This window comes from Solea solea, chromosome 15 (assembly GCF_958295425.1).
Source record: "Solea solea chromosome 15, fSolSol10.1, whole genome shotgun sequence".
In the NCBI taxonomy this organism is placed as follows: domain Eukaryota; kingdom Metazoa; phylum Chordata; class Actinopteri; order Pleuronectiformes; family Soleidae; genus Solea; species Solea solea.
The window spans coordinates 21,705,635-21,732,377 of record NC_081148.1 but is presented as its reverse complement, the minus strand read 5'-3'; the positions used below and the strand labels follow the sequence as shown (position 1 = coordinate 21,732,377).

General features: G+C 40.4%; 1 protein-coding gene across 1 annotated transcript; it reads right to left on the bottom strand.

Annotated features, from left to right (window-relative positions):
- Positions 1–18,232: 18,232 nt before the first annotated feature.
- On the bottom strand, positions 18,233–22,956 carry LOC131474345 (G-protein coupled receptor 26-like). Its single transcript, XM_058652158.1, has 3 exons — positions 21,940–22,956; positions 19,737–19,850; positions 18,233–18,506 (listed from the first exon to the last, which is right to left on the bottom strand). Exons 1-3 carry the CDS (start codon positions 22,605–22,607, stop codon positions 18,233–18,235), a joined length of 1,056 nt encoding a protein of 351 aa, XP_058508141.1. The 5' UTR covers positions 22,608–22,956.
- Positions 22,957–26,743: the final 3,787 nt, after the last annotated feature.

The following is a 26,743-nucleotide window of genomic DNA, read 5'->3' as shown; positions in this document are numbered from 1 at the left end:
TTCTGAGATGTGTGTGTTTATTTCAAAGGTGTGTGTGGACTGTCACATTTATATATTAGATTAATAATATAAGCAAGATTTTCTTTTACATACAATAAATTTAATATGATACATTGTTATTGGATTTGTAAGAATATTATTTTGTAAAGTCATCAAAAGGTTTATAGGATGCTTTATACAATTATCTTTTGAAAAAGTTTTTATAAGTTTTTATTCTTTTTTTAAAAAACAACCTTCACACAAACACACATTCCCACATGTTCAACCATAAAATCTGAGTCTTCCGCCACTGCTTTGACTACATTCACTTACACACTGCAGCCACACAGTGGCACTATTGCATTTCCCATGTCACACATGTTGCAGTAGAAACAGATGCTAAGCTGCATTTTCATTACCATTTGCATCCATGTTTCCTAAAACCTGGAAACAAAACATCACAGATGAAACAAACTATACAGTTTAATAACATTACATTATCTGAAATGTCCAGTTACACGTGTTCTAGTACTACATTTCATTTGACTTAATGTGTGGCATTTTTTACAGCCATATCTATGAAATGTAATGTCATTTTGAAATGCTGAATCAATCATTTCCAAGAGATGCTTGGTAAATATAATAATTTAACTTTTTGTTAATTTTATTATAACACATATAACACATGCCTTTTAACTAAAAAACGTGGGGAGTGGGCGACATTTTTGCACATTTCTGGAGGATATGTTATCAAGAGTGCTTTTTTTGGATCAAAATACATTAAATGAATGAATGAATGAATGAAACACTCAGTCAGTACCTGCAGTGGCGAGAGGCAGGAGGAGAGAACAGTGAGAATGTTCTGCAGAAGGCGATTTTCTCCTGACACCAGTTTGATGGCTAAAGGGCTGACAAACATCCTTCAATTACATAGAATTCTCTCAGTGCTGTCACAACTTGGTCAATGTCAACCTGACACTTTGGTGTATGTGTGCTGCTCTCACTGCAGTGGCTGACTTTAATGTTGTCTGACCCTCTTTTTTAGCTTTTCTGCCTTTTTTTCCATTTACATAAATAGGACACTGTGTTGACTTCCATTCAGCCATTTTGCCTAAACTAAGAGTTAACCCCAACCTGAACCACAACTAGTTATAGCCTAACCCTAACCTTAACCTAACTATAATTCAAATCTTAGCCTTAATCTGAATCAGCTCCTCAGAAATGCCTCATTAGGACCAGGTTTTGGTCTCCATGAGGACTACTGGTCCAGACAAGGTCAATGTTTATTCCAGAAAGGTTCCTGAAGAGGCAGTGCCGGTCCAATCGTTCATGGGGCCCTAAGCTGAATTTGATTTTGGGGGGCCCACCACCTTGGAGTAGCTAGTATTATTATTATTGATTATTATTGATGCAAATGTAACCAGTGTCACTCTTGTTTTTATTTTTAACCTTGTACAACTAAGTGTGGTGATAGTGAACTTGAATTAAACAAGTAAATCACTTTCATGACTTTGGTTTTTAGAACTTAAACTGCAAATGTATGACTCCAAAAATAAACCAGATACCTTAAGATAAATACTATTTAGATATCTAAATATAGCTGAAGATATCTACATTTCTTTAAGATGTTAAAAATAGGAGCAGCCGTTAGAGCTGCCATGGACCAGCTCTGTAAAGAGATAACAAATACAAGTGCACACCTTTATATTTAATTGAGATGCACAGACGCAATAAGTCCTCAAGAGGGCAGCACAGCACAACGTCACCTGCTGAAGCTCGGGGTAATTCACAGACAGAGACACAATCTTTAACATTAAACCTCTCAATCTTAATCTTAACATAGAAATACTACAACAAATAATCTCAGGGCATTTTTGTTAGACCTGAGATTGATTATATTTTTAACAGTGTTTTCTAAAACCTTGTTTTTTTTAATTAGTTCTTTCCTCTCGTCTTTTCCTTGAGTCTTGTTGGTTTTCTGTTTTTTTTATGTATGTTGATTCACTTTACTTCCTGTATCCTGTCCTGTTTTCCCTCCTCTGTGATTGCCTGGTCCACCCTGATGTGATTCACCTGTTTCCACTGAGTTTCACCTGTGCTCAGTTGTCTCTGCAGTCTATTTATTCTCTGTGCTCCTCTGTGGCTGTTTCCATGTGTTCTATCTGGTCCTTGTTCCTTGTGTTTTTAAGGGTTGTTTTCTTTGGTATTCAGTTTTCTTATCCTATTGATTTGCCTGTTGTGTTTAGTTTGTACTTCTATGAAAAAGACAATTTTCATTGCAAAAATCAGTCCTGCATTTTGGCCAACGTCACTGCAGGAGTGCTGGCTGATATGTCGTACACTGACGGCTCTGAAATGATGCAAGGAAATATTGTGATTCCTCCTCCCCAGCCTCTGCAGGACAGGAATCGCTTTATAGCACAGTTGCCACCACTTGGATGACAGGTAGGAATTCTATATTAGTCCATTCAATCATCCTGTCATCCTCTAAGAGTTGCAGGCGGAGCTGGAGTAAAAAAAGAAAACCCCAGCTGAGATTTGAGGAGAAGATGCAAACTCGACCCAGGATTGGACCAACCTGCAAATGTGCAGTATTAAGTACAATTAAACAAAAATACTCTTTAATCTCAAAGGTCTAGTGTGTAAGAATTGCTGACGTCTAATGGTGATACTGCTTAAGAACTCCTCCCTCTTACCTGAGTGCATCAGAGAAAAGTATGGTGGCCTTCGATCCACACTCCACTCTTACAATTTCATGCTTGAACAGCATGGTTTTATGGTGACGGTAAACAGACTTCACTGTGGTGGTTAGAGCGTGATGACGTCAGGGTGTTGAGCAAGGATGAGTCACAAGAGGGCACTAAAACACAGACCTGGAAACAAAACCCCTGCATGAGAATGTGTCATAGAAATGTTGGAATATTACCTTTTATGTCAAGGTACGTCTTCATGAGGCCTTGAGTGTGTAACGCTAATACGTACAAGTGCTAAACCAGATGTAAGACACACAATCACCCGCGTACACACACAAAATAGGTTGTGTGACTATGAACGCGTGTTTCACGAGTCAACGTGTAATTAAAGCACCATCTTCTGTATTCCTTCACGTCAACACCTTACAAAGCAGACGTGTTTGTACAGTTGTGTGTCATTATTCGACAATTACAATCCCCTGACGTCCATGTGATGACATTCAGATCACAGGTATTTTCCCCCCCGTCTGTCAACACGCACTTAACTGAGGGAAGGGAATCAATGATTGGAGATTAAGGAGGGCCTGTTGAACACAAGCACGCCGGTCAGTGCCGTGATTATGTGCTTTTTCAATGTGATTGGTCCCGTGAATGACAATGGAGACAATGGGCTGAAGCTCTGTTCCTTTGGTCAAAGGTGGTGTATTCAGGCTGCTGCTGATTGCCCTCTTCACGGCATATTGATGGTAAATCCTCAACGAAGGAGGAAGCCAATAATGTGCACGTCTTTTGACATTCCTTCATTTTGTCAAGGATGTAAGGCGTCTGATTGTGCGTGGGTGGGCGTGTGTGTGTGTGTGTGTGGGTGGACGTAGGACCATGATGCTATTTTTAGGAGTCAAGATGATGTGAGCGTCATTGCCGTTTCCTCGCATCATCCCTTTTCACACCCAATTTCACAGCTTCAACAATTGCACCTTGCAGCTGATGAGAGTGTCATCATCATCATCGTCGTTGTTGTGTATTTTGTCTTTGTCACATTCTAATCTATCTACTGTAGATGTGATTACTGTGGACAACTCTAGTGATTTATTAGCACGTGAACTTTAAAAGATTTGAAATCTGCTGAAAATGGACGACAGTCAACAGGCATTTTTTCCACTTAATTATCAGAATTGATTTCAAACTTACATTGCTTTCTGTGATCTTTTTTTGATATACAATGTGTCCATTTTGTGTCGTGTTGTCATCCTTTCAGATTCCATACGGAAATTGAGCAATTTCACATCACGGCACACAGGAGTTATTGATCCGTCACTGCGTCTGCCTGTAAGTTAAATTGTGTTGTTGTGTGATCTTAGAGTTTGAAATATTTTGCTCAGATTTACCCAAGTGACTTAAACTCAGAGTGGCAGCTCCTGTGTTCCTGGGAGCTAAAAATGCTCGTTTTCTCATTGGACTTTGGTGTGAAACGAAAAGTTAACAAAGGATGAAGATGATGAAAAGATATGCACAAAAATAGAAGTACAGACGTGTAATGGTGCAAATTCTTTTCACTGGGAGTCTTATCAGACTGTACCATTTTAACTACCATTCAGCACCCTGAAAGACATACATGTTGCTTTACAATAGACAAAAATGAACAATAATTACTATTTTGACCATTTATTTGCATGCATACAAAGATAATGTGTGTTGTATAATGGCACATGTGCAGTGGCGTGTCCATTTACTTTTCTGTGTGCGTCTGCCACATCTTCTGATTTAATTCACCTGAGTGAGTCTGTCAAAATGTACTTATCTGGCATCTCCAAGGACAATAATGTACCAGTGAGGGAACATTCTCCAAATGTGACCTACAGGTACGCAGATGTTGTTGTATTGAGTGTGTCCTCTCAAGACATTGAAGATTTTAATAATTGAGCCTCTTTAAATAAAGTGAATTATTCTTTATATTATATACGCTGGACAAATTCGCAAACCCATCTGTCTTCATTGAACCACCGATGAGCTGCAGACACACACAGCAGCTCTGTGTGTGGTTCTGTTTCCACACGACCGCTCATCGCCCATCAGCAGCAGCAACAGCATCCGAACGCGGCGTGTCTTATTTTACGCTCGTGGAGACAAACAGAGTCAAAAGAATGATAGAAATCTCAGTGTACAAATGGAGCACGAGCAGAGACCATCAGTCATGGTTGAACTATGTTATTTCAGCGAGGGGAAACTCGTCCTGCTATCTTATTTGATTGCACAATAGAGAGGCCCAGTGCTGAGCGCATGAAAAATGCTCCCCATTTTTTTATTTTTTGCACATGGTTCTTTCTCTTTGCCAGTGTTACTGAAAATATGCATGAGTTATACTATATGTGACATGACAATGGCCAAAATGTGTGTAAAAGTACATTTATTTTATTATTATTAGACAGGAAGATATATATATATATATATATATATATATATATATATATATATATATAAAAAGGGAAGATTTGAAACAGTTAAACCGCTCCGACTCAGTTCAAAATAGATTTTCTGCAGGTTCCTGTTCTGTAGAACACTTAACACAGAGCAGACCATCATGTTGATAGATTATTTGCATAGACTTTCATTAAACAAAGTGTATTTATTGACCAACAGAAAGGTGAATAGCTGTGGAAATTGGAGATACAACTTTGAAATACATTAATTTAATTGTTCTTTTTTCACTTCTAACTCCAAGGAAATGTGTTATTTTTTCAACCTTAAAGCGCTTCACGGGCTGAAACTAAGACTTAAAACACCAAACAGACAAATCAACTACACACACACACACACACACACAGATACTACAAAGAAGAAGACTCAAGTCACTGAAAATTAACAAATCAGTGACTTCAGTCATAATTTCCCCTCAGATAGTGTTTTATTATATTAATCATAATATAATATTTGATCTTTTGTACTTAAATGGCATAGTTTCAAAAAAATGTCTTCATACACATGTTACCCCCCATAAAGCTTAGCAAATAATAGCAAATAAGAAGACAATGACGATGATTTTTCATTCCTGGACCTGTTTTCCAAAAAAAAAACCTAATCAAAAAAGCAAATAAGATAGAGAAATTCTCCTAAACTCATTATAGTAGAGCAGCGAGTGTTGGAGTGTTTTTAAAACACAGAGAGATTAATGAATGGAATATCTGTATATCTGAAAAGTCAGAGCCTTGGTGAGCAATGATGAGTCAAGGCAGGAGGCTTGTTATGGTTCTTATGTAATGGAGTATAATGAAGTGTACTATCAAACGTCATTTCTGCCAAAGCCACAGGTTATCAAAGTTGGATTTGGGCCTTTTACTCCCACACTATATGACACAAACCATGTTCCCACGCAGATAAACTACTTTGTTATCTACATTTTGTAACAAAATGTTTTATTTACATGTGTGAAATTATGAAATGAGGGTAACGATGGCTCTTTAGATTTTAGATTTTGGCACAAAAGGCACCTGGTTACTATCAGAGAGAGATCATAGTTTTTCCTAATGGCAGCAACAAACACTCTATATCTTAATCCAGGGGTGTTAAACATGTGGCCCGCGGGTCGGATTGGCCCACCCCAGGGTCCAATCCGGCCCGCAAGATGAATTTGTCAAAATTTCACACGTGTAAACGGTTAACTTTTGCATAATATTGTTGTAATTACACTTATTTTCCGGGTCCGGCCCACTTGAGATCAAATTGCGTTGCATGTGACCCCTGAACTAAAATGAGTCTGCCTTAATGGGTAAGACAATAAAAGCAAATAAGTCAAGTTAATTCACCGTTAACCTAATAAATATTGTAAAAATGTGTTCCGACAACTTGTAAACTTCAGTTTAAATCAATTTCCCAATCATTTCCAAGTCAATTTTCTCATTTATTGAACCTTAACATGTTGGTATGTAAGAATTTGCCAATTAGCATTTAACGCTATGTGCTGTTATTTTGCAGCTACGTCCAGTTTTATTACAATTTGTCGAATAGTTACAGAAATGCCAACTATAGCTAATGATGCATGGGATAAATGTCAGGGGGGTTAGCAGAGTCTGCAGGATCACACTGTGAGAAACAGACTTTGTTCTTTGGACCAGTTAACAAGGTTCCCCCACACACACGCACACACACAGAGACTATAGAGACCTCACAATAACATGACTTTGTGTGACAAAACACAAATCTCCACCTTTCACCTGCTGTAAACTCCACACTCCACACAACAGTCTTACTGTTTATAATCCTCCGTTAGATCATTCAAAATGTTCCTCTTTATTTCAGGTGAATTCCACAAAGGCATTTGCATTTGTCAAGTGTTTTCACCAGTAATTCATTTCCACGCGAGGTTTTGAGCTCTCGTGTGAGAGGTTTATTCACGCGTGACCGCCGTCCTCCAGAAAGCGGCTCCATTGTTTTCTGGATCTTTCTGGACTGATGAGGTCCGTCCTAATGAAACGACGTGATGGATTTCTTTTAAGCCGCAGCCTTTTAGCGGAGCTGAGACCATGATTGCATGGATCAGTCCTGTTGGCTCTGTTTCTCCCCCTGCTTCCTTTATAATTGGAGTCTCCAGACGTTTGGTCCTTTTTTCGATTTTTTCAGGTGTTGATGGGAACAAGATGGAGAAAGACGAATATGGTCACATCCTGTTTAAACATCACCGTCACTACATTCTGCCACTGAGCATTAGCAGATATTCTCTAGTTATTTTCTCCCCGGGGGCATAAAACTGTAAATACTACATATATCTTTTTGAAATATAACAGATCACCCTTTTTTTTTCTTTTTTTTTTTTTTTAAAGATCTTCCCACTCATCTTAAAAATAGGACATGTCCTTGGTGTCAGTTCAGATGTGCCCTTCTTTGGTCTCAATTATTGTCTGATGGGATTTCTAATGGTGCTGTCTCTTTTTTGGCACTTTTTTTTTTACAAAAAAGAAAAAGAAAATCACGCACAAACCTTTCACTGTGGCTGACAGCAAGTTAATGAAAGTGGAGGGATCACCTGTCACACGAGTTTCAGAGGATGAGCACAAATCCGAAAGGATTTATCTGGGGATGCTGTCGCAAAACGACTGAAAGGCAGAAGTGCAGGCAGTGACGTGCTTGTTTGATATTGTCACCGTAAGAATAAGTGGCTGAGAGATCTGAAAACAATAGTTGTCGTCGAACAAGTGGAGCTCGAGCACAGACTAAATGTTAAGGAACTCTTTTGCTTGATCTTTTTCTTCTTCTGACAATTAAATCAACTTTCCCACAACTCCACACACAGATGATACAGGCTCATGCCAAACTATACCAACTGCAGTCCTGATGATGGCGCTACAGCAACCTTTGAAAACCCTGGATAAGCCTTTTTAACATCAATATTTTTGAAAGATAATAAAACTGAGCCATCGGTGCATCCCAATGTTTGACACTAAGTGATCCCTGCTTCATTTATCATCACTGTTCATAAGGAAATCCAAATATTTGCCATCATTGTTGATAAAATCTTCATCATTTTACCTCAGTGGTTCTCAAACATTTTGTACACCAAGTACAACCTGAGAAAATATCGAGCTCTCAAAGTAACACCATTATCACCAACGTTAAAATACAGTGGCATAAACCATCATCCTCATCCTCATCCTCATCCTCATCTTCATCCTCTTCCTTGCATATATATACTTCACACACTGGTCTAGTGAGATTAGATTAAGATGGAGCGAGAGATAAGGTGACTCTAATTATTTTATTGTTATTTAATTTATTATTACTGGAACAAGAGCAGTTGTCTTTTTGAGCAGAGATAGATAGATATATACATAGATAGATAGATAGATAGATAGATAGATAGATACATACATAGATAGATAGATAGATAGATAGATAGATAGATAGATAGATAGATAGATAGATAGATCGATCATCATTAGAATCATGTGCCGTGTGAAGGCTGTTTGATTTTGTTCAGGGTGGATGTTACAGAGGGAATAAAGCACTTAATGTTTCAAGAAAATAGTTTCAGGATTGTGATTTGCACTTCTTATCGTGCGTCGAGTTCTAAGTAGCACTTACTGCTGGTGTTATATTAGTTTTTTGACAAATAGAACCATTTTAAAACGTGAACATTCTGCAGTTCAGTGGATTCAAGGAGACAGACACACTGCTGCACACTGAGTGAAGTTTGGGAGTGGAGTCTGCGTGCAGTGCTCCATCAATGAAGCACGAGGCAGCTGCTCTGAATATGTGCCTTGTGTACTGCGCAGCACTGGCAAACATGGGCGGCATGTTAACTGGAGACCCAGCGTTGCTCTCACTTATAGCCTGCTATCGTTTTCACTTCCTCACCAGCAGCAGCAGATGATTAGATCACATTTTTGGGCAAGACTTTTTTTTTTTGTTGTTGCAAAAATCAAATCAAACGAGATGTTGTCGTGGAGTCATGACACCAAATGGTAATCATTACTGCATCTGTGTTAGTGCGTGCTACAGGAGAATATTTATCCTCCCACACAGGCCCGGCACACTCAGAGGAAGACAAATCACAAAGCTTTTTATTGTTTTAAGGAAGACACACTGGAACATCACACCATGTGAATAATACAGTCGGCTACATGATCCATTATTTACTCTGTATTATATTTGCTGTTCTGGCCAGAAAACAAAAGAAATGACTTCAAGTTGATTGCTTGTTGACTTTTATCCAGTTATTAAAATACTCCTATTTTTGCATCTCTCTGACCTGAGCCTCTTCTCATCAGATGAAGTGAGATTAAAATGTGTTTCTTAGACAGATGAGCTGATAATGTCACCTCATTGCTTGAGGCAATCTTCTAATCCCCCGCAAATGTCTGCTGATACTGATAAGGGGTTTTTATTGTTCATTATCTGTCTCTGTTCTGGATGCTTTCACTTCATATACTGTAGGTTTCTGTGCTGTGGATCAGTGGTGGAGCAGGTCGCCATCCAACCAGAATGTTGGGGCTTCAATCTCCGGCTATGCTAATCTATATGCCGATGTACGCAAGAAACTTAATCCTGAATTGCTCTTGCTGTGCCAGCAGCATGTTAATGGTTATGATAGTTGCAAAGATGCTGTGTGCGATTGTGTGTGTGTGTGTGTGTGTGTGTGTGTGTGAGTGTGAGTTAATGGATGTGAATGTCAAAACTGTGGCCTAAGGCCCTCTGAGTGGTCGTCAAGACTAGAAAAACACTTAATAAAAACAAAGCATTTACCATTTGTAGAGGGAGCATTTGTTGCCAGTGCTGGAGTGGTGACCAGACCACTGATCCCAGACAGCATGCAGATGTGGGTCATGTATGTCACTGACGTGGCACTGCAGGCTTTCATCCGCCTCAGACTAAATGGATTTCAAAAGCCTTGACGAGGCTCTGAAACGGCAGGTGTTTTTTAAAATGTCCATAAACAAATGTGGGGCTTTTTTGGGGGGGGGGGGCGCAGGGTTTCCTAACCCTCCTGGAAATCTGCAGACAAATATGCACCACTTTTGGTAAAGATGTGACACAGTACGATACCAATACGATAACAATCTCTCTTACTTGAGTATCTGTCGATACACACTGTTGTAGTGTAACAAAGTACAAATACTTTGTACAAATACAAATAAAATGTACAAATAAAAGTACAAATACTTTGTTACTGTTCTTCTAAGTAATTCTACTTTACTTTGTTATTTGTATTTCTAGCAACTTTCACTTTTACTCCACTACATTTCCTCTAACTGTCTTTGTTACTCGTTACTATCAAAAAAAATCCGAGTTGGCATTATGGTCTGTATTGATATAGACCATATATTTCTGTATATTTATATCAGAATATGACTTTTGATACTTAAGTACAGTAAATGTCATATACTTTAAGACTTTTTACTTAAGTAATATTAAAAAAAAAGTGACTTTAAGTTTTACCAAAGTAATTTTCCAGTAAAATACTTGTACTTTTACTCAAGTATCCCTTTTAGGTAGTTTATACAAGACATGCTGATACCTATATAATATCAGTCTATCATCAGTCAGAATATTGTCATTTTACACTTTTTAAACCTGTTAACAACCTGTTAACAACACTTTTGTGCCATTTTAAAGACAAATATCCTCGACAAATATTATTCTACCATCAAGGAAAAATAAACAGCCATCCGATATTTGATCTTAACCAGTATCTGACCGATACCAATACTGAGTATCGTACCAGCTCAACCCTACTGCCTAAGTGCCATCATATGGAAGTAAGGGCCTGCATGTAGAGCAGGTGTGGTGAGGAAGTCATCCAGAGCTCCTCATCCTTCTCTGAACTCTGCTTTCATTTGAAGTGCTACACATTTACAAGTGAACAGAGGTTAGGAGATGTAGGTTTTTGTCCTCTCTCTCTCTCTCTCTCTCCCTCTCAGATCCCTTCATTTACATGATCTCACTAGGCCTAGTATGAAATCGTCAATAACACCTTCTGTACATTTAATAAATAAAACAAAAAAAAACCAAACGTCACTCCAAACGCTCCAATTGTGAATCACAGTGTTTTTACGCACACGATAGCAATCAAAAGTTTCCCCCCCGTGAGCCATCTGTGTTACCGGCAGATCACGCGTCCGTTTCAAACTTTCTCCAGTTACTGTATCTTATGATCATTAACCAGATGGTTGGAAATGAAACACTGACGCCACATACATCATCATCTCATTAACTGACAGCAGTGCAGCTTTCCAAGCAGCTGCTACAGTTCGTCACCCAAACATCACCATCATCACCGCCCTTAGCCCTAAGTGAGCTTTATTTAAAAATCCTCGCTGCAGGAAACTAAAGACAATTTGACTGACTCAGTGCTCCAAAAACAGCTTTGTGATTCAACCTTACACATGTTGTGTTGCCTTGAATTTTGACACAAAATAATGGGTTTTTTTTTAACCCTCTGATCTATTTTTGGGTGCAAGGTGTTGCAGAATTGCCTCCTCCTGTGTTTTGTGCTTCTTTGATTCGCTTGTTTGATGCAGTGATTGTGACTCACACATGAAGGAGCAACCAGCACCTGGAGTCGAAGATACAATTCAGCTGCAGAATGTTGAATCCTGCCGCTGTCAAGTCAGATAGTTTGTTTCTGTTTGTCTTTTGTTAGTTCCTGTTTTATTTTGGTCTGTCTTCCCTACATCCTGTCAGGTTTCCCGCTTATTTTGCCCTGACTCGTGTCACTTCCCCCTCTCTGGTGATACAGATGTGTTTTCCTTCCGCCTGCGGTCTGGAGAGGGCGTAGTAGTCACCTCCCTCTTTCAAGAGGCGTGGCCAACTGCCCTCTGTACACAGTTGGCTAGACCTACAACCAATCAGACCAAATTACCACATGATGTGTGCAGAGCGACGGGAAGCGTGCCAACAGTCGTGCTTGTTGGAGTGATGGCTATCTAATAATGGCGACTAACGACTTTTTTCCCAGGGATCTTTTTCACAGGAGTCCTGTTTCTTGCTCCTAAAACTCATGATATAAAAACAAACAGTTTCCCTACTACTCAGATTGGATCATATCATCTCCATCGTGTTTATGAATTCTTTTATAAATTGTATTTTGCAACAGTATTTTTTATTTTATTTCTTTTAAAACGCTGTAAAAGCCTTCAAGACAAAAAAAAAAATCCCCCATCATCCCACAGCCAGCAACACAAACAAATTCAACATTCCTGGACCGAAATAGATGGTCTTTTTATTACTTCTCTGAGCAGTGCTGGCTGTTTGATTAAGGGCATGGGGAATACCATGACACTGAGTCCCATGTTCCCATGATTCATAGTGTATATGCCAGCACAGTCAGTCCTGCATTTCCTCTGCCAGAGTTAAGCTCGTCTGGCTGCTTGAGGTTGACTGGAGGAGATAATAAGTATATGTACTAATGTGTACAACCTGATATGTGTTTTCACTTTTTTGGCTCCTTTGTTGACACAACGAAATAATAATAATTACAAAAAACAACAGTTCATCTGGGTTTCTAATAGTGTGGTGGATGATCCCTGGTACCCTTAATGAATAAATGGAGTGAACAGATAATAATAGATAGTGTAAACTCAAAAACACCTTTAGATCGTCACTTGCTTTATTTTTTCCTAACACAGTGAGTTCAAAATACATCACATGGTGTGTGTAAGGCTTCCCAGTGACTAAAGGGAATTATTAGAAACTTCATATTCCCAAAGTAGCACAGTAGACTATAGACAGAATATTTACTGTATTTAAGGGTTTGGCCTTGTTTAAAATTATTTAATAAAGCCTTAAGCTTTTTCTTGATTATGTAAAAGTACTGACACACCTCCAAATCCTGAACTATCCCTTTAAGGCAGGGGTCTCAAACTCAAAAGACCTGGGGGCCAATGAGAATCTAGTCTGGCCAGTCAGGTGAAAAATGTCTAACTTATAAAATAATAATAACAAAATAGTGATGATATTTCACAGAATTTCAAAATAAAAGGGTCTGTGCTGTTATGAAGCGATATAGAGTTCACAAAAAAGGGAATTCATGAGGCAAAATGAAACACATACAGAGATAACTCCTCTATAACTTCAACATCAAGTGGTGGGCCACATGAAATTGATTGGAGGGCTGTAATGTGGCACACGGGCCGCAAGTTTGAGACCTTTGCATTTAGGAGTCATTCACTTCCTTTATGGCACATTTTACCTACTCTACGTAGCGCTTTCAGACAGACCGGTTCTGGTTCTGGTACTGGTGCCGTTGTGGAGCCTCAGAACCTTGGTGAACCAGCCCATGTTCACACCACATTAAACACAACACCAGAAAAATCTCCATACTTCACAACCTACATTATGACACGCCCACTGATGATGGCACAGTTGACAAGGAAGAGCCTCTATTTTTTGGCTCCAGCTGAGAACCAACCTTTCCCGTTCTGAACCAGTTTCTTTTCAGTTTGGTACAGAGCCCTGCTGGTGTGGACGGGCTGAGTTTGGCTGCACTGTATGTGATTTAAGGGACCGTTTAATCTTTCTAAACATGAAAGGTTTCTGCATTTAAACCACATTGACAAATTGAACTTGACACAGTCTGATGGCGTTTAATAGGGACAACGTTTAATTTGTGAGACTACAGTGGAGAACCCATTCCTGCCCTGACATCAGGGTTTATGTGCAAACACTGCCAGTGTATTTATCTTCCCCTGCTGTCTCTTCTGCTTTCATGTATACTTCCTACATGTTATGGCTTAATCACTAAGTCTGTACTCGGTGTTTTGAGCAGCATGGCAGGCTTGTGTGTCTGCCTCTCACCCACTCACTGGATCTCCCAGGGAGATGAGGAAACACACACCTCCAGACATGGGGATCTGTCCAAACTCTCTGAACGCTCTCCACTAATTGCCCTTGGTTGTGTGTTCTGTGAACCCTGTGTAAAAAAAAATGGGTAAATGATGCAGTTTCCTGCCTTAGTGAGTAACAAAGGCAGCGTTGGTGGCTGACAAGTTGTGACTGTCAATGTTTTTGACATTTATAGAAATAGTTAGCAAAGTGGGTGAAGAGGGAAGTTAACCCGACAGTTTGTGAAGGATACATTTGGTTCGGGATGAAGGTGAGTAGGATGCATGAATATTTTAGTTGACATACTGATACAGCTTCCTCAACTTAGTACTTGTTCTTCTTTTACCGCTCCTCCCAGCAGCTCTGCAATTAAAAAAGCAGCTTTAATCACTCATCCCTGGTGCCTTTGTGAACGTGTGCAAGGTCTTTGTGCCGCTGCCAACATCACCAGCACAAGCTGTGGGTGGAACACATCTTTAATGATTCTTATTTTTTTCTTTTAATTAATTATTCCGTCTACTTGGCTCAATCTGTGTGGGTGAATAAAGGTGTTAGGATAGGAACGGTAATCTTTTGGAGAAAGGATTGTAAAGTGCCGCCTGAACCTGATACTGTCATGTAAGTCGGTATGAAAATGAGGGGAGGAGAAGCTCGGGAGGGTTTTAAAATATCGAAATGCACAGCATTTATTTCAATATAATCACAAACATATTTAGCAAAATTCGGACATGTTTTGACAAAAATAAATAGATTTCATGCCTTGTAAAGGCCTCGTATACTGTCACAGCAAAGTAAAAGTACAACAGTGTTGAATTCATTTTTATATCCCACTCACACACACACACACACACACAGAGCTGGAATGTTAATTACACAACACTCAACAGTGGCTACGACATTCAAATAATAACCATTTTGACCGAATGCAACGACAGAAATGTATTCTAAAATAAACCTTCCCACAAACGTGACCAAACAACATCTTCACAACTAAATACACCACACGATAGCAAGAAAAGAAATGGCTGTCAGCTAGTTTCCAGTGTTGTTGTTGTTTTGATCAAACATGAGAGGTCATAGTCTAACGTCAGGGTCAGACTACACGATATCGTCCACGTTATAAATGTATGATGATAAATGATGTTAAGAAGCATATTTCATTTTTTTGTTTGTTCTTTCATGACGTGTTCCGTCATCTCTAATAGGAGCACAACTGACAACGCAGCCATGGTTCTCAAACTGTGGCACGTGCACCACCAGTGGTACATAAGTTTCCTTTTGTGGTACTTGGAGGAAAATCAGAAATACTGTTCCACTGTGTAGACCAGGGTATGTGAGTTCTTAGTAAATGAAACAAATATATACAGTATGTGTATATATAAATCTTAATCTCAAACAATTCCCGGGGCCACACGGTTGGTGTAGTGGTTAACACTCTTGCCTTTGCAGCAAGAAGACCCAGGTTCACGACCCGCTATGGAGTTTGCATGTTCTCCCTGTGTGTGTGTGTGTGTGGGGGGGGGTTTCTCTGGGTTCTCCTGCTTCCTCCCACAATCCAAAAACATGCAATATGGGGATTAGGTAAATTGGACACTCTAGATTGACCTTGAGTGTGAGAATGGATGGTGGATGGTATGTCAGCTGGGATTGGCACAGCTCCCCCCGCGACCCTCATGTGGAGGATAAAGCGGTAGAAGACGGATTAAAAAGAGTGTTTTACATCTACCTGTCATGTGAATGTGACTGCCCTCTCAAAGGTTGCACACGTGTACACTGATACAGTTTTGTATTCCTCATGTTGGATATTTAGTTCTGGACAACGACACTCTCCTCCGTTGCTGAAAGTGACACAAATCTGATTTTAAAATTGAAATTCGGATTTCTGTGTCCACACAGTCCTGCAAAAAATGCGATGCGAGTCAAATTAATGGAAAAAAAACAACCCAGGACATGAGTCACTTCAGTGTGGTCATCTGAACATAGCCTCTCAGCGTTTCTGATGCATCACTTTGGATGCCGTGTTTGTTTACGTCCTGTTCCCAGGCTTTTTTGCCAAATGGAGGTCGGTTTGGGGACAACTGTGAATTCTGTCTTATCTGCTCAACAGCCACTTACAGATAAGTAATGACTGTACTGTCGTCGAATCTGACACAGTGATAATCTGAACAGGGAAAAAACATATCTTGTAGTCTGACCCCAGTGTAAAAAGGCACTTTAGAACCCAGGCCTCACTGCTACAGCATACAGTAAATTCTGATTAAATCGTCAGTACAGCATCAGCTAAAACCATAGACTGTGTATAAAATCATCTTCTGGTTTAAGAAGCTTTGAAATGTGGGATTTGACAGCAAACTGTAAATTCACAAACATCACCTGCACCCAGGCGACATTTGGACAACGTGTCCACGCATATGTTCCTCTAAATGAGAAGCATAGTTTATAAAATTGACATCATGTGCTAGAGATTGAGACCATTAACTCCCCAGGAAAATGTTTACTGAGTGAGCTTCTAAATCAAGTCAGATGTAGAAGCACATTTTCCCACATAAATCCATTAGAACTGAGTTATTTCTGCAGCCAGCTGATTTGTCCCCTGGTGCAACTTCTGTCCTCATTCCTAGGCTTTGCTTTTTCCAAACTAGAAGACTATATCTACATTGTCATGTGCAGTCTATAGCTACAACATGACTGCTGTTTTGAATCATTCCTTGAACACATACAGTACTTTATCCAGGTAGAGCATTGAGGTCAGAGGTTATGCTTAAATTTTCATTTAGAATTTCTAAATTGGGCCCAAAAAGTTCTTACAGGGAAATGCTGGACAATAATATAATCAATAAACCCTTGTTTTACTTTGACTAAAGCTTTTCCAGCATCACTGGTTGTCTGGTTGTTGTCTTTACACTTCAGTAGCTCTGTTCAATTAGTCGCCACAATGTTGCTTTTCCACGTTACACAGTCTAGTTGACAAATCATTTTACAAGTGCTACGAAACAATCTCATTATAAATCACAATTTCTTTCTGCGGAAAAAGACGAGTAACACTCGCACTGAAAAACTTAACGCCATTACAACACACACTTACAACCTACAAAAGTGGTTGTCTATATATATATATATATATTTTTTTTTAAATAAAAAGAAAAGCTGGTGATATTCTGTATTTTTCTTTCATTGTATGTCTCCCACAGACATTTATGACCGCCTGTATGTGTCTCCACTATTATAATATATAAAAATACTGCCATAGAACGCTATCGTCAAACTACAGAAAACACCATTTAACTTCTGTGTAAGGAACATTTGCAAAAACCCACACAACCCAGCTGCTAAAGGGAACAATCAAGTCAAATGATGCTATTTATATACTGTATGACTTGTGTTGGGAGATAAGTTTGGTGCTTAGTGCCACAGGCAGGCTGGTACCCCATTGGTCACGGTTTAAGTGTTTTTTTTGTACCAGTGGAAAAAAAATTGGCATTCACTCCTAGGTCAAATGACTCTGCAATGCACACAGGTTTTTATCGGCTTCAACTCCGATCATAAGTATCAGCGGGAAAATAAGACCCAGGTAAACAATATGTGTCTTTTCTCCTCAGAACAGACCTTGCCTTAATCGAGCTATGGCCATAGTCCGACTAAGACAGGCAATCGGACACCCTGCCAAGTCTGAGTAGACATGCGGAGGAGAAAATCAGTGGTGCTGTATCTCTATAAGCTAGTGCGTATTGAATCACTTTCCTGTGGACCTTTATGTCACAGAAAAACAGCCAGCCAATGTAGTGTGTTTCGTACCAAATCACCGTCGTAGTCCGACTAAAATCTGACTTTTAACCTGTATGTAAATGCACTGAGTGAGCAAAACCACCTTAACATTATCACTGAGGGCTGTGGGTGAAACCACATGGCAGCACAACCACTGGCAATAGGAATAATGTTAATTGCCTTTTTAGCAGCTTCACACAGGCTCAAAAATTAAAAAAAAACAACCCAGATATATCCACTAATTTGAGTGTGAACAAAGTTTATCACTGGTTTGGGTGTTTTCACAGAACCTGACGGTTGATAGTAAGAAAAATACAGAGTATTTCCAGCCTTGTTCTTGAACAAATAATTAAGAATGAGATTGTGTACTCTGATGTCACACTGTCGGAGAGACGTCAATCAGCGGTCAGTCATAGCTCCCATGTTTACCACAGAGTAAAATGTCAAATAAAAGCCAGCATTTACTTCACAAATATCCAACTTCACTGGATGATTGGCTTGTTGGCAGGTGGCTGGCTGTTGTTGGCTGCGCCGACGATGTTGACGCTTCTCCTTGTGTTGTTCTCCGTCCCAAAGGAGGAGTTGAGAGGACTCCTCTTGAGGACTTTGTTGGCGAGAAGGCTGCAGGCCTTCTTGTACTGGTGGCGCAGCAGTGAGTAGACAAACGGGTCACTTGCTGCTTTGCTGTAGGCCAAACATTTGGACAGCACACCCCAGTGAGGGCTTATGGGCGCTGGGCAGAAGAGCTCTACCATTCTGATTCAAACAGGGCAAAAAAAGAGAAAGGAAAAACAGTCACACACCACCGATGACACACACCGCAGTCTCACATGTGTTTAACTGGAGTGGAAGACATCCAAATGAACCTCCTCCCAGTGCTGTAATAATGTGAAATGTCACTGAAATGTCACCGCTGTGTTGGGCAATTTATGTCGATGGGTGTCGAGTCCATTTTGCTGCCCAAGGACCACAAGCTGCTCAAAGGATTTTACACGGAATCTTTTTTGTCACGACAATCTAATTAAAACAAAGACAATGTGAAAATCCAAACGGAATATTGTTTTGCTTCTTCTGCTTCTGTGTGCCTCGTGTGTCTTAATTTGCTTCCTCTCCGTTTTCCATACCAAAAACGTAGAAGCTTCTGTCAGGCTGCCATCATTAACACTTGCTCTAATACTAATGAGAGCCCGCGCTATGATCACCGACTCACTTGAGATCTCACCCTTTCTCTATCTGTCTCATCTCTGCAGAACAGAAGGATCAGAAATGTCTGCTACAACCAACACACGATGGTATTATGAGAAGGAAGCCGTTAGAAACATGCTTCCTAATGATTACACAGCGCCGAGATTGATTTATTTATACTCTACTGTCTGTATTCACACAATAACCACATTAGCAGCTGTATGTGTGAAATGTCCGAATCCTCCTGAGCCTTGAGAGGTTTATTCCGATTACTTGACTGAATTAAACTGATCATTTGAAACGTTTTTTTTTCTCGTTGTACTCAACAAAATATATCTCCTGTTGGGTTTAAGAAGGAAACCTCTTCTGCACACACACCAGACAAAAACTTGTGATGACACGTCATTGAAATAATGCATTCCCTACCCTCTTATCCTAATTTTAACCATCATAACTAAGTGCCTAACCCTTACCATAATTCAAATTTTGGCCTTAAACTTGTCCAGTTCCTCAGACTTGAGGTTCTGCCCCATGAAGACCAAGTTTTGGTCTCCATGAGGACTACTGGTTTTTGCAAGTAAAGGCCCTAAAGAGGTAAGAAATACAAGAAGAAAAACACACTGAAACCTTTGTCAGCCTTTCTTGTTTGGACATTGCATTGACTTTAGTGTTTATACCAGAAAAAGCTTCTAAAAAGGTAAGAAAATCACAACATGCCCTCCCAACTGTGGAGGATTGTGGCTTTGAACCACAGCTTCACAAAGACGTGTACAAACACACACATTATCAGTCTCCACTCACCTTGTGATGACATACGGGGTGAAGCACACCACAAATGTGCCGATAAAAGTGCTGATCTTCTTGGTGGCCCTCTGCCTCCTCCGCCTCTGCTCATCCAAGCATTTCTGCCGCACACTGTCAAAGCACACACATGCCACCATTATCTACCCGGGGGGGGGGGCATGATCAGAGACATGCAGCAGACATAATGAAAACCGACTAAATGTGTGGGATGGATGTGAGCGAAGCACTGAGCTGTTGTCTCTGTGTGGAAGAACTTCCACGCTGCACAGATATCAATTATGGAAATGGCCGGCGACAGACTGTATAAGTGAGTAAACAGGATGGACAGCGAGTGACTGAAACTGAATAACACTGATGTGACATGACAATAGCAATCATCTGTGGCACACATGAAACTCATTCTCAGGATCCACAGACAGAGATTTATTCATATATATATGTTTTTAATCCCAATTCTCAGTAAAACTAGTCAGAAGCTGTATATGTATGTATATTGTAAATTGAGCGGTGATAGTTTATCATCTTTAAAAAGTGGGTCCCCTGCACAATAAGTGTGTTAAACTTACTGTGCAGGGGACCCACTTTCAAGCTCGAGAGCGTGTGTGTCTGTATGCAGCAGAGCTTACTGTAGCCATGTATTTTCATTACGCCTTAATGCCACAATTATTGTTGCGAAGAGCTGTTTAAATGTTTATAATGTGGGAGAAAACACAGTCACTGGAGACATTTGCATGGAAGTTGGCTCAGTTGAAAACAGCCGCAGTATCCAAAGCTGCTTTGTGAAGTCCAGACATTTTCCTGACGTTGTCTGGGAAAGTCGGAGAACGAAAAATGTCTGCCGTCACTCTGGACTTTTCCTGAGCGTCTGCCAGCGTCTGGCATTGCAGACATTCTGCTGCTGCTGTTGTGAACATTTGATCTTGATAATCTCTCGCTGACTTCATCATTATGTGAAGAGAGACCATGTAGTTTTCAACTTTCCAGTTCTCCTCTAGAGGTTTTGTTGGGAAAAGGGCTTCAGTTCACGAAAATTGCAATTTATGTGAATCTACTTTTAGTTTAGTGAAAGGCATGGGGGTTTGGTCTCGTAGGACCATGCAGGACCCGTTTGTCTGGAGCCCACAAACTTCCTTGAAATGCCTCTATGAAAACAGTGTAGCATGTGTTTAAATTGCATACTATGGCATGTTGTTTAGCTTCTGTCCCCAAAACACTGCTAGTGTAACACAGCAGTGAATTAAAGGTGTAAAATCAGACATGAACTGGGCTTCTGCAGTGAGTGACGGAGACGCTGCTGTGAGGAAGACCCGCCATCTCCTGTTGCAGCTCTGTGACACACACACACACACACACAGAGGCTGTCTGCATGAGTCAGGACTTTTCTAAAGTACTTCTATGTGTATCAGACTCTTCCCACTCCTCAGGTGATCCTGCAGCGCTTTCTGAACAGGCGACTCGAGTTCCATATTCCAGTCATTCTCCAATCACGCATTACTCTGTGTGGGGCGCGGGAATGTCACCACAGACAGGAAAACAAAACACTGCTATACTAAGTGACACACAGCGTCATTTGGGAGCTCATTTGACAGTGGTTTGAATGTAATGGACGTTTGTTTATGTTTAAAAGTTAGAGTTAGAGCTAATAGTAATTATACATGTTATTTAGCACAGTGATTCCCAAAGGCTGGGTCGGGAGCCACAGATGGATCCCAGGAGATGCTTTTGGGGTCACCAATGTGTTTCAAATAGCATGCATATTATTTGGTTTGAATGTATCTCTCTATACTGGGTGTTTGCTACATTGAGCACACATTTCATGATTTATGTTGTGATTTGGCCATCTTTAAAAAGTGGGTCCCCATAGAGAAAGTTTGGGAAACACTGATTTAGCATTGTGGTTTTGATGATGATGTAGGCAACACAATTAAACCCCAGCAATGACTTCAAATGCTAAAATAGAAACATAGAAAGTCACTACATGACTTTCCATTATAAAAGTATACACTGCTCCACCTATTGAACATAAAAGTTCAATATTTTACCATACACAATTTTCTGGCACTGTCTATATTACATATACTATAATAACCCCTGGATCAAACACAGTCAACACAGGATCAAAGTGGCTAATGTGTAAAATGAAAAATGAAACATCATAAAGCCAATAGTTGGACTGAATGTGTCTCTAATGATTGTTTACCTGGGGTGAATGTCCACCAGCAGCACCAGCGTCTGCATAGTGATCACGTCAATGCGTTTACAGTGAGACCGTGCAACTTTCAGCACTTTCAGATAAGTTACACACAGCACGATGAGCGTCAGCAGGAAAGTGAGCGAGTGCAGAGACACGGTGAAAATGATGAACTGAGTTCCATTCGCCCTGGCGCTGCAGAGGGTGCACGAGGCGTACACGTGGTGGTACCCGACCCAGGAGCGCCAGGTGCCAACTATTGAGAAGCAAAGAGAGTGTGTCCACGTGTATCCCAGCGCCATCACTGCGTCCCGGTGGCGCATCCTCGAGTGGTAGCTGAGTGGGAACACCACCGCCAGCCACCTGTCGATGCTGAGAGCTCCCATGCTCAGCATGGCGTTCGTGGTGAGGAAAGTGTCCAGGAAACCCACAATCTGGCAGAAGACGCTGCTGCCTCCGGGGTGGCCCGCGGCCAGGAGCCCGACCAGAGTGACTGGCATGTTGGACACGCTGAGCAACAGGTTGCAAAAGGTCAAGTTGAGGATGAAAAGAGCGGGCGCCTGCTTGCGGATCTCCGGGTTGCACAGAAAGCAGATCAGCACCACAGCGTTGGACAGCAGCGACACCAGAATTATCCCCGAAACCAACAAGGAGGCGACTATGTCTGCTGCGTCCATGGCGCTTCCACTCAAATATCCACACTTTGGGTGAGTGCATCTACAGTCTTTAGCCGCAAACCATGTGAGTCCAATACTACACTGTGATGCAGCCTCTCCGGGATCCAAACGATCTTCGCGGCGTCCACAATGAGGTCACAGAGATGCCACGCTCATTTCGATATCTCCCGGAAAATTTGAAAGTGCTCTCGGAGGGAACGGGGTCACAGCGGGAGGTTTCTCCTCGTGTGAAGCGCTGCGGTACTTTTTAAAGCACTCTTTCCATTCCATGCCGTACCACTGCTCTCACTGCTCTCAGGGTTTCCCTGCTGCGCCATTGCGCGCTGACATCATGGGCATCTTTGCGTAAAAAGCCACGATAAAGGAGTTTTCTTCTCGCTGTTTCACTTCTCTGTGGCTTTTTGGTGTTCCCTCTCTCGGAATCTGAAGCCCGTTGCAGCAGCAGCAGCAGCACCGCTGTTCACACACATCTTTTTAAGTGTAAAAATAGAAGCACGACGCACGATTGCGTCGTCGGCTGTAAAGGCTGATGTCACGAGCGTCACGTTGAACACAGCAATTCTGACAAAGAGGGGTTTTGTGCAAATGAACCGCGGGAGCTGCAATAAGGTCATCAATTAAGTCATGCGATTATTATTATTATTGTTGTTGTTGACGATGTTATAAAATCAGATTCAATTATTTTTTACTTGTAAGTGTAGGAGACGGAGAATAATACAAAAACATACAAATTAAAGACTATTAAAAGGTATTTTCAATCAATCAAAAAGTATGGATGTAATATGGAAAAGTGCAACATGGAAACTGTGTGATATGTCAACACAGTGAGCAATTTGCTGGTTGGCAGTGCAAAAACAGCAGTGAATGGTGACAATCAGAGGACAACTCTGGTCTGTAAATAACTGCTGTTGTTGTGGTGAGACAACTTGGTCCTGATGGACCTCAGTCTCTGTCAGACATGAGGACGTCAAAGAGTTTGTGTCCAGAAGAGGTTTGCCTAGTTACCGAGAGACTCTGTCCTCTTTTCAACATAGTTAAAAACAAACTAACTACCTGACTGACTGTATAACTAGCTATCCCACTAAATAACTAACCACCTACCTAACTAACTGACTGGCTGACTGACTAACTATATAAGTAACTACCTCACAAAGTACACCACTAACTAACTAACTATAGTTTAGTAAGATACTTTGTCCTCTTTTCAATATAGTTAAAAACGAACAAACTAACTGACTATCTACCTACCTACCTAACTGACTGACTGTATAACTAACTACCTCACCAACTAACTTACTAATTGACTGACTGACTGACTGACTGACTACCTACCTACCTGACTCTCACACGTCTGCATTCATCTGCTTATGTTCATGATTTCTTCCTCCTCTTGTGTCATTTGAAGTTTCCGTCACACAGTGTGAATCCAGCCTGAAATGTACGAGGTAAAAGCAGATTTTACGGACTGAACTCCCAGAATGAGCCTGTTCCAGTGAAGACTGTGATGTATGATCCTATTAGTCACGTAAAAAAAAAAACCTTCTACATTCTATCTTCTTTTCCTTCAACAGACTCATTTACCACAGAGCACAAACCACCGTAAATCTGAACATTTCAATTAACATTCTCAATTAACCCCCACCCCTCACCTACCACCTCCCAAGTTAAAATTACTAAATTCGAAAGTCATTTTCATCACATGAGGACTAAAATGTGTGATGTATAGAGTTTAATTGAAGAGATTTCCTTCAGTGTGTGTGTGTGTGTGTCAGTGGTGATAACAGCAGTCACATGTGCTGCTGTCCAGCCAACCTATAAATTATCTGTGATGACAAATTGCCATCGGAGGCTGCGCTGCGAGTTTCTAATTAATTCCACAGAATGAGAAGTTTTTCACTTTTGTTCTGATAAGGTATTAAAGGAACAGACAGTGAAACTGCATTAGATTTCTTTTTTTTTGTACAGCGTCAGGTCCCACACTGCTCGTCTCCCTATAAGGAGGATAAAGTTCAAATTAACTTGCTCACAGGATTAATGAGGTGATTTAATGTGGTGAAAGGTTTAAACACACATACATGCACACACACACACACACAAACCTATATAGAGAGAGTGTGTATGTTCTTAATCTACATTCAAAACAGATCTGTTTAATCTCAATCACAGCTAAATCAAAGGCATGCTGTTTAAGATTGTTTATCTTTGGTGCCACCATGTGGTTGGATCAAAAAAGACACTGTGGATTCTCTCTCTCTCTCTCTCTCTCTCTCTCTCTCTCTCTCTCTCTCGCGGTGGGCGGAGTTTGGCCTTGATTAGCACCAACTTTGCTTAAACTTTTGATTTATTTAGGCAATTTGCAGAGTAAAACTCCAATAAATGCACAACTATTTAAAGTTTTTCTTCAAGCCCATATCTAATAAAACAGGTTTCGAAGCTCTCTGTAAATAATTTGCTGGTTGTTGTTGGTGTTTTTTCATGTGACACCATAATAGAGGAGTCTGTTACCAAGCAACAGATTGTGGCCCCTTTAAAAATGTTTTATACATTCCCGGGGTTGTGCGGTGTATGAAACACAGGATTGCCTGGTTACCTTAATGGCAGATGTCAATCTGATGGTAAGTCTAATTAATCAGTTATTTAAAACTTGGATTTACATGTTTGACTTCAGTAATTTGCAGGTTATCAATTGGGGAAAACCGTATTTCACCGTGATCAACCCATGTGGCTGTTGTCAGAATGTAAATTTCTGTTTGTTGAATCCTATTGTTTCCTTTAGAAAAACAATACAAGGGTTAAAAGAAACATACTTAATGTTCTCAGGAAGCCAATTTGTTGCTGAGCAGATTTAAGTGGGGTTTAAACTTAAAAAAAACCAAATTAGTCAATAATGGAACGCTTAACATTATAATTCAAATCAGCCACTAAATTAGACCAAACATGAGTTGGTAAAATCAACTAACTTCTTTAGCCTCAGTTAAAAACCTGGATTATAGTCTTAGTCAAGATGTCCCCCGTTATCCACTTCGTCGTTTCAGCACCTTTGTGAAACATTGGCAACACAAACACAGCATTGTAAACATCACAGAGGAAGGAGATTGTAGATCTGTGGTGTTGGACAAATGTTAGAAGTTCCACATCGACTGCCTTTATAACTCAAAGGCAGTCAGAAGAATCTTCTATCGCTCCAAATGTTTTATTCCTTTCCTCTACAGATTGAAACAAATCTATCCTATTTAGCTTTATGGATTGGTAAAACAAAAAAGTTGTGACATTTTAGAAATCTGACATTTTTCCTTGTGACTAAATGGATGGTTCCATCTTGTAGGAGACTGTTGGGGCTTTTTGGCAACCCCCTGATTCCCAAGATGCAGTTGTGGTTGCATGAATCGGATAATTAAAACTGACAGAATCATTGATTTGCCTGCTGAGCTGGACATCTCACTGTGTGTGTGTGTGTGTGTGTGTGTGTGTGTGAGAGCACTCGCCAAACCTCCTGCAGTAACAGAAGCTTCACTATCTCATGCTGTGGTTAGAGCATAAGTTGATATGATTGGCGGCGCTCAAACTAACCTTGTGGCCATTTCCCAGCTAAAAATAGCAGTGTGGCTTCATCGGTGTCGGTGCAGTTGTGATTGTGACTCATGCCTCTGCTTCACGTCTTCACCTGTGAGACACAACTGGCCTCTTTCACCCACCGTGCACCTATGTTTCTGACGTAGAACCACTTTAATTTTTTTACTGTCCACACAAGGCATTGTGGATTATTTTAGATTTGTTTTTGTCTTGGCAGAATCTCAAATGTCTGCTTGTGTCTTGGCTGCTCATTAATTCTCCCGGCTCAGTCCATCTGCTTTGATGTCTTTTCTCTGATAACGGCTTTGACATTGTTGTACGCAACGTGTTCTTCTCGACCTTATTATCTTTGGGATTTTCTTATAACTAAACGTGCATTGATGAATTTAGTCCAATGTTTTGTTTTTCCACACTTTCACGTGTGAAATAATGACAGGAAACCTTAAGAAAATGGTACAGCAATCGTAAAAATGTAGAATCCTCTTCCTGATATTAGTGAAGTGCAGTATGAGAACGATACAGAGCTACAAATAGACGACTTGTGCCTGATGGCTGAATGAACA

What these genes read in the sequence shown, in the direction of transcription:
- LOC131474345 (XM_058652158.1), bottom strand. Translation starts at nt 22,607, where the DNA reads ATGGACGCAGCAGACATAGTCGCCTCCTTGTTGGTTTCGGGGATAATT. An exon ending in CTGGTGGACATTCACCCCAG is followed by an intron (nt 19,851 to 21,939) that starts GTAAACAATCAT and finishes GTGCTTTGACAG; the next exon opens with TGTGCGGCAGAAATGCTTGG. An exon ending in ACCCCGTATGTCATCACAAG is followed by an intron (nt 18,507 to 19,736) that starts GTGAGTGGAGAC and finishes TGTTTGAATCAG; the next exon opens with AATGGTAGAGCTCTTCTGCC.